This window comes from Thunnus albacares, chromosome 22 (genome assembly GCF_914725855.1).
Source record: "Thunnus albacares chromosome 22, fThuAlb1.1, whole genome shotgun sequence".
Classification (NCBI taxonomy): Eukaryota; Metazoa; Chordata; class Actinopteri; order Scombriformes; family Scombridae; genus Thunnus; species Thunnus albacares.
The window spans coordinates 4,224,177-4,235,410 of NC_058127.1; the positions used below are offsets into that span (position 1 = coordinate 4,224,177).

Consider the following 11,234-nt stretch of genomic DNA (forward strand, 5'->3'; position numbering starts at 1 on the left):
GGACCAGTAGAAGAAGAGAAGAAAAGATGAAATGAGAACCAATCCCAATACAATGTCACACAGGGTGCAATTTAATTTCTTCAGTTGACAACATTTATCAGGTGCTCCTAGTACAGCAAAAACATCCTCCATTTCTGAGAAGAAGACATTCAGTGTTATATCTCTGCAGTTCTTCATCAACAGCTTTGAGAGACATAAATATATAATGTATGAATTCATTTCAATTATTAATAATATTACAGGTCTGATACATTCAGTGCAGTGGTACTAGCTGCTCAAATGAAGTAAATAGTATCTGTAACTCAACACTGTGATAAGAGAAACTGAATGAGACGAAATATTTAAAAGCTCATGTGAAAGATGTTCTTGTGATGCCTTCAGGACATTTAAAACCTTCATTTCTTTACATTTCCTTTCTCAGAAAACTTTCCCAGCTCTACCATTAACATGACATTTAGTCATTCAACACCTGAGACAATTTTATGAGGTTGCTTCTTACAGTTTTATCATTAACATTTTATGGTTGTACAAAGTCCAAAGTCCCACTTTAACCACAGGTGTGCAGTTACAGAGCAGACGGCTCTGAGAGACAGACAGAGAGAGACATGTAAGAGGAACAACAGCTTTAAAACTTCAATCCTCAAGTAGTTTTTTTTTTTCCTTTCATGATTTCTTTGTTATTTAATAAAATATCTTTCCAGAATCAAAGCTGTATTTCCAGTGCAGCCAGAAGATCTTTCAGGTAGGAATTGTTTTATTACGCATATCTGTAGCCAGAAAGTATTAGACTTAACACTGTTATTTATTAATCAATTCATTAATTATTCATTAATCACATCACCTACATTGAAAGAAGAGAACATACAGGATGTTATAACTTTACCTTTAGGACTCGAGTTCAGTGTTAAAAAAAAGTTCTTTTGATCAACTCAGCAGCAACTTTTTCCTTTTTTCATCAAGTGTTCCAGTTAGAGACTCACTTGTGTTTAGTTTGGACTTGTCGTTAGTTACTCTGGATAAAATAATACAGTATCAACAGTTTTAATGGGAACTATTCTGTGCTGAAATACAGGCAGAAAACAGTTCTCAATTTATGTATTTTAGGCTAATTTTATCATTTTCTTAAAGGAAAAATGCCCAAAATTTGCTGGTTGCAGCTTCTGAAACATGAGAATTTGAAGCTTTTCTGTGTCATAAATGATAATAAACTGAATATCTTTAGATTCTGGACTGTCAGACAAAATAATACATTTCAAGAAGTCACCATGAGCTCAAAGAAATTATAACAGCATTTTTCACCATTTTCTGACAGTATATAGACAAATTATTGATTAATATATTAATCATCAGATTAATGGATAATGACAATAATTGTTAGTTGCAGCCATCGTGACATGGCATCTGGCAGATACTAGCATGAACATTACTGTGGAGCTGCATCGATTAGTCGATCAATAGAAAATGAATCTGCAATCATTTTGATAACTGAATAATTGGTTCAAGATATTTTTGAGAAAATACTGTCAGACATTCACTGGTTCCAGCTTTCCAGACATGAATATTTTCTGTTTTCATACTCTACTATTATCTTTGGGTTTTGGACTATGGACTAACCTCACAGAATAAAATCCAAACTATCTGCATTTTACCACTCAGGATACAGAGAAGGCTAATATGTTTATCATTTGAATCACTTGACTCTTTTTTTCAATGACATAAGGAGCTTCCATGTAATCAAGGAAGTTGTGCAGTCTGCAGGGAACTCCTTATATTGCAATTTATATTTCATATAAATGTTATCTTATAACAGCTCAAGTAGGCCACACCTCATGAATGAAACTTAAAAAAAAAAAAAAAAAAAACTACCTGTCAAACATGCCAAAAAACGTTGATGTAACCTAGTTTTCAATTCAAATTTACAGTAATAATGTAATAATGTGTGGTTTGAAACACATTACATGTTTGGACTGAAACTGCAAACTGACGTCTATAAAGGAAAGGTGGCTGCTTGCTGTGTAAGATAACAGAGACAGTAAGAACACTCTATCAGCTCACTACTATTCCATCTCCCCATAAAGCTCGCAGGTTATGGAGCAAATTAAACTACAGAACATTTGTTTCCAGAGTTTGTCCTTAAAAGACGGATTCATGATTTTTCAAGTCCTTGGACAGTGTTTCCCTGTTGAGCTGCAGGTGGAAGTATAGTAACAAAAAGAGGGACTTTGGCATTAAAAAAGACTGTAACGTTGAAAGATATCTACTTGATTTGACTCATTTGGACGCTGAAGCTTCATATTAGCTTCAGATAAACTTTTAAATACATTTTTGTACAGAAGGAGGACTGTGGATTTTGTCCTCCATCACTTTCATTGTTAGTGCATTATGAAGGGATCTTCTAACGGTCAGTATGAACAGGAGGAGTGATTACAGCAAGAAAAACAGGTTTCACTGTTCATTTGAGATCCTGACTGTTGTTTAAGAGTTGAAGAGTAAGAAAACGAAAAACTTCCTTTGTTTTCTCATTTTCAGAGCTGCACGATGCTTCATCAGAGGATTTGCCCGGTCTCTCTGTCTGGACAGACTGCCTTTGGTGTTTTGGCTGCCATCCTCCTCCTAACACTTCACCCATGTACAGGTAAATGTTAACAAGTTGTGCTAGTATTACAGTAAAATGTATGGAAAATGTCTTTTTTCAGCTATAATTTGTTGTTTTGTAAAGAAGACAGGACACTGATTTTTGGTGAGTAACGTTTCTGTTTCTTCCCAGGTCAGCCTAAGGCTAAACCGCCTCAGCTAGTGGCAACAGTTGGTGATAACATCATTTTACCATGCTACCTTAAACCTCCCATGGATGCATCTGAAATGCTGTTGGTGTGGGCAAGACCTGACCTAAGCCCATGGTCTGTCCATGTGTGGGACAAAAATAAAGAAAGACTGGATTTAAAACACTCATCATACATGGGAAGAACATCACTGTCCATCGAGAAAATGAAGCACGGAGACATTTCACTGAACATTTCCCAAGTGAAACTCTCTGATGAAGGAACATACGGATGTCTTGTTCCTTCACTGGCTCAAGAATCTCTTGTTCATCTTATTGTATGTAAGTGCATATGTATAAAATGTTACTGTATTTAAGTACATGCATTTATTACTGTCTCAGTTCATGAGAGGACACAAACACAGACATGAGGGTAAGTAGGCTGGATAAAAATGACTTTTCTGAAAAAGACAGTTAGTCAGGCAGGAACAACCTGAACACAACATTGACCTTCAGGAAACAAAATGTTTGAAACTTTAGGGCTTTAAACTCAGTAAGCACAGTGACATCTGGTGGTTAGCAGAACTTATAGCAGCACTTCAAAGTACTACAACACCTCACTGATAACTTCAGTTTCATATGTGATTTTTATTTATTAAATCTATAAAACTTACAAGTAAGTAAACACATAATAATTGAGTGACTGTAGAGAAGAGACACAACAGCATCTTCACCTGTAGAGTCCAACAGAACAACATCAACCAGATCAGAGAGACACACATTATTATTGTTCGAGGTAGAAATTATTCATATTTAATCATAAAATGATTCAAAAATAAAGCATACATTTAATTACATCATATTTTATCAATAACATAATTTTATTCAGTTTTAAAATTTTGAGGTCTGGTTTTAATGTCATGCTGCTCTGTGCGCTGCTCATTTTAGGTGATTCTTCTTACAACTCTTCTGTTGGAGTCAATTCTGCTTGGACTGTTTGCCTCGTGTGTTTTCTTGCAGTTGTAGTTGTCGTGGTTGTGCAGAATCAGAGTTGAAACAAAATTGGTAAGTTACAAATCCATTTTCCTTACAGTTACATTATCTACAACAAGAAGGCAGAATTTGCAGTGAGGTTGCCAATATCACACTTTACTCAGCAGGTGCACACAACAACACACATTCAAACATAGGAAAAGATGACTGGTTGCTCTACATAAGACAATCCAGACACTCCAAATATAAGAAAATGTAACAGCAAGGAAGGAAATATTAAAAAGCATGTGTTGTGGAGACTAAATCATTCAAAAACCAACATGTTTCAACCTCTGTACGTCTTTGTCAGGGCTTTAAAAACATATTCCAACGCACTTTGATTAGCTGAGGCATTCCAATTAAGGTTTACACTGCTTTCATAGCAACTCCTACTTTGAATTAAGAAACCTCCACATGTTCTTCACATGCTAACATGTAAAAAGCTGATTAGAAACCTGGTTATCCACACACATGGCCAAGAAATGAGTTCTCCAGGTTACTTTTATAGGCTATGTAATCTTTAAGACATCAGAGTGCTGGAGAAAACCAACTCTAAACTGGTAATTTAGGTGCATGCACTGACTGTAGAGCAAAACACAGCTTTGATTAGGAAATATGATCACAGGTTGGTCTCAGCAGAACGCTAAAAGTCAAAATGTGGTCATAAAATGCTGGATCTCTTTACTGGCAGACAAGGGGAATGACTAGTGACCAATAAATCTTTCAATATATGAAAACCTATTTGTTTTAATGGATATGTCTTGAGATTTTCTATTTTTTTCTTATTGTCAACAAATTTCACGTGAAGATCCAAACCAACAATGAACTGAACTACTAACAAGTATTGTGTGTGTATCATAGCCTGATATATCTTATTCCTCTGTGCTGTAGACCTCCATTATTGTTCAAAAACTATTAAAAACACATCAGTGAGCCACATCGCTGCACTGGGTGACATGTTCCTTCAATATGAAGAGTTTGGTCACATTAGTTTATTTAGAAACGGCTCCAAAGACTAATAACAGTGATCATGTTTTCAGTCTCTGGGGAGTAGTTCTGTGTAAGGCAGACACCACTGAGCATGTGCAGGAACACTTCCATTTATAGCTTCACTCATTTGTTGTGCTACATATCACAACCTCTCGATTTGTTCTTTGAGAAATTTACAATGTTTAGTGAAATACATTGTATTTTTTCTTTTACACTCTTGAAATGTGTATTGAAATCATATTTTAATACTGTTACATACTCAGCCTGGACCTATACTGCAAAGGTTAGATGTTGGTGGAAATCAGTGATTTAGGCTGGACCAAATGCAGGAGAGAGATGAGGGTTTACCAGGCTCCGATGATCTGAAGCACACTAGGGCCCCGACCTGCTGCTTCCTCTGACACCCCGTTTCCACAGAAAGCCGAAACTGATATGCGGCCAATCTGGCAGCGTTCAAGTTTTATTAAAATCCCTGCTCCAGAGTAGGCGAAAACCAAAAGAAAACCAAACAAACTGATAACGAGGGGAAGTCAGACACCATGCCAGTTCATCAAACAATGCTCTGGTCATTTCTCTCAACGTCATCTGATGCTCCCAGCCACACACAGACTCAGTCCCCCATGTCCAGCCAATTATTGGAAGCATGTAAGGTAGTGTGTGAGCAGGGCCATCTAAACTATGATATCTCTACAGCTTTACACTGTTATTGGAGAATGTACATTTTGCTCAATCACAACAAAACTTGGAAGTGAAATTGAGAGTGTGTCAATTTAAGGAACAAAGTATCAAGTTTGTTCTCAGTGCTCTACCATATCATTAATTTTGTATATCATGGGTGTAAAAAGGGTTTAATATGATGCCTTTAATCTCAAATAGTCTCAAATATGCCCATGCACAGGCAAAGCACAGAAAAACTCATGGCAGAATGTTGCTGATGAAACGATAAAGAAGGAACTGCATTAATTGTTATTATAAGAACTTTCCTATTCATCTGTGGGTGAATGTCCTCAAGATCAACTGAAAAATACACCAGATATAAATGAAGACACTGCTGGGATAATTAAAAGTTATGTTTGAGTAGGTTTTATCCACACCAGTGAGATCTTGCTAGTTTAGCTGTCATCACATATATTCATGCTTCTGAAGTTTTCTTATTTTAACATAAACCTTTGTCGTTTCAGTGCGCGATAACACCACGATGCATCTAAATGATGGAACTGAACAGACACAACAAGAGAACCACATCACAACTTTTATCAACAAAGCAAAACTTGATGTCAAAGAAACAAGAGACCAGACAACAGTGGAACTGCTGGAAAATGACAGAACATTGAACATTTCAGAGAAAGATCCAAAAGAAAATGGAACAAATAAAGAAAGAACAATGCCTGATGTAAAATTAATCTCAGTTATAACTGAGACTAAATAACAGGTGACTGTGGTGTTGGGCCTCATATTCCATGTGCATAACACAAAGGCAGGCCTGCACGCAGTCACAAAGCCTGATAAGAAGGAAAGACACCAAGTCAAATAAAAGGACTCCAATCAGACTTCAATTCCTATCATCCCTACACCCTCTCCCTACCCACTTCCAATCCATTTGCGTGTTCATGTGGAGGGTCCATTATATTTAGTGTCATCCCAAACCATCTAGCTGGGAGTGGAAGTGGGTTGTAACTTGCTGACTTACTGAACGCGTGCAATGCCTATTGTGTTTGTCATGGAGGACGCTCCGTACAAATATTAAGCTCCATGCAACCACTTGCACAAACATTTACTGATTAATTTGATAATTTAATATTGCCAAGCAGATGGGGGGGGGGGGGGGGGTGTTACCTTTGTTTCTAAACACTGGGAGTTTCTCATGGCAACAGCAGAGGGGTGTACTACGAATCAATTTCAACATACCCAGGCTTTCTCTGTGTGAGCTGACTTGGCAAACCTTAAACTCGCAGTCAGAGACAAGTGGTATCATGACAGTGGTTTTTGAACTTTCTTTTTTAACTCAGGCTCTGAGCCCAAAGGGCGAAGACCCTATTGTTTTTCGTGTGTTTCTTTCTTTCTTGTTACGCCACTTTAACTCTAAATTTGACCCCCTAAACATGCTCAAAAACTCACCAAATTTGGCACGCACATCAGGTCTGGTGAAAAATTTGATAAAATGTGCCAAAATGTGCTCGAGAGCGCCACCTATGTATCTAAAACGGCCGCCACATTTTTTCCCACTTGGCTGAGGAGACTATTACACATGTAATCATATATTGTACTAATGATCAAGAAAAACTATAGCTTATATGAGGGGAAAAACTCAGGAAGAGGGTGGCAGTAATGCACCTGATATACTGGTTGCCAACCGTTGTTATAAACCAAAAAGGGGAGGGTAAAATATTTTTCCTCACAGAGTGGTACATCCTGTCAGCCGAGGGATTTCCTATCTGTGCAGCTGAACACAGTAGTTATCCACGGACTGTGTTTTTTCTGCAGGTTTCACTTCATTCAGCTGGCCCACAGACCCGCTGATTCTCTCCGCTTTAACCTAAATAACAAATCGGGACTCGGTGCTCCGTTTGGATCTAAACAGAGAGCCGGGGTTAGCTGAGAGGCTAGCAGAGGCTAACTGGTTGTGCTTCTTTCGGTCATGCTGCAGTTAACGCTCCGCTGCCCTAACAAGCGTTGCCACTTCCTGTATCTGTCGTTTCAACTTTCAATCCCTCTAGAATTCATATACTTTTATGGTTGCAATTAGTAGTCGCACAATGTACGAGTATTTTTTTCCACTTCGCACACATCTATTTTTAGCCAAGGACAAAGTTGGACATTAAGACGGACTACACACACACCCTGCTCGCTTTGTGAAGCGACCAAGTAAGAGGCATAAGTCTGGGCAGGGGCAGAGGAGTAGTTGTGTGTTCTTTTCAGCATCAGTTGCTGTTGTTTAGCTTTTAAGCTTTATTGCTATTGTTCTTGTTGTGTGAGTTGACGGACCGCCGAGTCCATTTTTCTCTGCTTTACTCTGTGGAGTATTTTAAGTTTGCTGCTTGTAGTTGTGTTCACCACGCTAGACTATTTTGTGTTTGTCCCGCTCGGGACTACTGCTGTGTTTGTGCCCTGTGAGTGAGAAAGTAAACTGCTTTGTCGATCTGAAACCAGACAACGTGCGTTACAGACTGCCGTCCGTACGTGCGCTCTCTGTGGACAAAAGAGCCGCTTCTCTCCCTCTCACGATCGCTTTCCCTCCTCCCTCTCTTGCTACTAACACACACACTCACACGCGCGCACAGATACACGCACCGACATCTTTTTGCACATCTGATGGCCAGATAACATCGGACAAAGCTTTGCGTTGTCTTTCCTTATCCGCCATCAGACACGTGTGTTTTTCACGGAATTGGGTGAGAGCAAGACGCCGACCACCAGTCACCTTGTTTTTGTCTAGCCAAGACACCGCCGTACTTCTGCCATTCGGGTCTCGCGTGACGTGACTTACCCCCACAGTCACGTCCGCGTCGCAGACCGTCGACGTCATCACGTCAGGCCCAGTCGCCATCTTGTCACACACACATATATATATACATACATACACGCATTCCCTGCAAGTGTCCAACCCTGTGCAAAGCTGTTTGTGTTTTGTTTGGTAGAATTAGATTGAATAGCTATGTATTGAATGAAGCATTTGTTAACTTTGTTAATTTTGCTAAGTTTAATAAACACTGTTGTATCTTTAAAGAGAAGTTCTTTTGTCATTATTGTGTAACATATTATGAAAAGTGACTGATTGAAGGACTCAGAGCTCGAATTCAACCATTCTTTTTTCACCCTTGAATGTTTATCTCTCAGATATTAACATTCTAGGTGAACTCCCATTTATTAGATTACCTTGTTTGGTTGTTAGTCCCGGTTTCCAGGTGGTGCTCCGTATTTGTTAGTTCATATTAATAATTCTGTTAATTGTTATAATTAATTATTATTGATAATTGATAATTATAGCAAATGATCAACTGTGTTCCTCACAGATCCTACAGTTGATGCCTGAATTATTGATTAAGGTTGACAATATTTTGATTTCATAATTCATAATTGTCTGTGAACAGAGGGGTGGGCTCACAGAGAGACACTGGTTAGTATTGTGTGTTAAAAGACTCTCACACTGATCATCTCCAAACGTTTTCTTGGTTCCCAGAAGCTTAGGTGACTGCGCCGCGGCCCGATGTGCGCAAGGGCGCGAAGACCCGTTCAACGCTGCTTGCAGCTTTAATTAAAAACTATTATCTTTGGGTTTGGACTATAGTTGGACAAAACAAGACATTCTGAAGATTAATTATGGGCTCTGGGAACTTGGGATGGACATGAACCACACAAATAAGGGATAAATTGAGAAAGTAATTGGTAGATTAATCAATAACTAAGACAGTTGTTAGTTGCCGCTCTACTTTCCAGCAATCAGTTTAACGTCACCATCTTATCAGGTTGGAGTCATTCCAAGAATTGTAAAAACACACACAAACACAACCACACCTTCAGTTATGCAACACCTTTAAAAACTATTCATTTATTCATCATGTGACCAGCAGACAGATGACTGACAGGCTGACAATGAATCAGTGATTTAAATAAACAACTGATAAAAGGTTGTTCTGCTACAGTGTGGTTGTTCTCCACTAAGTAACTGGTTACTCAGAGAAACCAGGTTATGTGGGAAACCCAACCACCAACCTTATTGTGGATATGCTGGTTCCTGGCTTTTTTTCTTCCATTGTCTATTCATTTCCCCACAGCACCAAAGTGAATTTAACAAACAGTCAAATGTTCAGCGATGGAAACTGACTTATTTAGACTTCTGCAGGTTACTTTTTGATAATTTCAGCTTTAATCGTAGTTTGGATGCGGTTATTTTAACTTTGTGTCATGATCTTTTCGTCCACGCTGTCTGCAGTCTGTTGTTATGCGCATGAACACTGATTAAACCTGTTCATTGCGCAAATCTGCATTTTACCACTCAGGATACAGAGTAGGCTAATATGTTAATCATTTGGGTCGCTTGACTCTTTTTTCAATGACATAAAGAGCTTCCATGTAATCAAGGAAGTTGTGCAGTCTGAGGGGAACTCCTTATATTGCAATTTATATTTCATATAAATGTTATCTTATAACAGCTCCTTATGTTGCAATTTTTTTTGCAACATATAAATGTTATCTTATAACAGCTCAAGTAGGCCACACCTCATGAATGACACTTCAAAAAAAAAAAACTACCTGTCAAACATGCCAAAAAACATTGATGTAACCTAGTTTTCAATTCAAATTTATAGTAATAATGTAATAATGTGTGGTTTGAAACACATTACAGTTTGGACTGAAACTGCAAACTGACGTCTATAAAGGAAAGGTGGCTGCTTGCTGTGTAAGATAACAGAGACAGTAAGAACACTCTATCAGCTCACTACTATTCCATCTCCCCATAAAGCTCGCAGGTTATGGAGCAAATTAAACTACAGAACATTTGTTTCCAGAGTTTGTCCTTAAAAGACGGATTCATGATTTTTCAAGGAAGTATAGTAACAAAAAGAGGGACTTTGGCATTAAAAAAGACTGTAACGTTGAAAGATATCTACTTGATTTGACTCATTTGGATGCTGAAGCTTCATATTAGCTTCAGATAAACTTTTAAATACATTTTTGTACAGAAGGAGGACTGTGGGGTTTGTCCCCCATCTCTTCCATTGTAAGTGCATTATGAAGGGATCTTCTAATGGTCAGTATGAACAGGAGGAATGATTACAACAAGAAAAACAGGTTTCACTGTTCATTTGGGCTCCTGACTGTTGTTTAAGACAGAGTGCGAAAGCGAACAACTTCCTTTGTTTTCTCATTTTCAGAGCTGCAGGATGCATCATCAGAGGACTTGCCTGGTCTCTCTGTCTGGACAGACTGCCTTCGGTGTTTTGGCTGCCATCCTCCTAACACTTCACCCATGTACAGGTAAATGTTAACAAGTTGTGCTAGTATTACAGTAAAATGTTTGGAAAATGTCTTTTTTCAGCTATAATTTGTTGTTTTGTAAAGAAGACAGGACACTGATTTTTGGTGAGTAACGGTTCTGTTTCTTCCCAGGTCAGTCTCAGGATAAACCACCTCAGCTAGTGGCAACAGTTGGTGATAACATCATTTTACCATGCTACCTTAAACCTCCCATGGATGCACCTGAAATGCGGTTGGAGTGGGCAAGACCTGACCTGAACCCAGTGTATGTCCATGTGTGGGAAAAACATAAAGAAAGACTGGATTTAAAACACTCATCATACATGGGAAGAACATCACTGTCCATTGAGGAAATGAAGCACGGAGACATTTCACTGAACATTTCCCAAGTGAAACTCTCTGATGAGGGAACATACAGCTGTCTTGTTCCTTCACTGGGTCACAAATCTTTTGTTCAGCTTATTGTAGGTAA

The 11,234-nt window shown here is 38.5% G+C and overlaps 1 protein-coding gene across 1 annotated transcript in view; it reads left to right on the top strand.

The window, feature by feature from the left end:
• The first annotated feature begins 2,529 nt into the window (after positions 1 to 2,529).
• Positions 2,530 to 11,234, top strand: part of LOC122974275 (butyrophilin subfamily 2 member A2-like) — a 47,107-nt gene continuing 38,402 nt past the window's right edge. Inside the window, exon 1 of the mRNA XM_044342296.1 lies at positions 2,530 to 2,635. Coding sequence (XP_044198231.1) covers positions 2,539 to 2,635 — 97 coding nt within the window. The 5' untranslated portion in view covers positions 2,530 to 2,538. The remainder of the gene's footprint in view (positions 2,636 to 11,234) is intronic.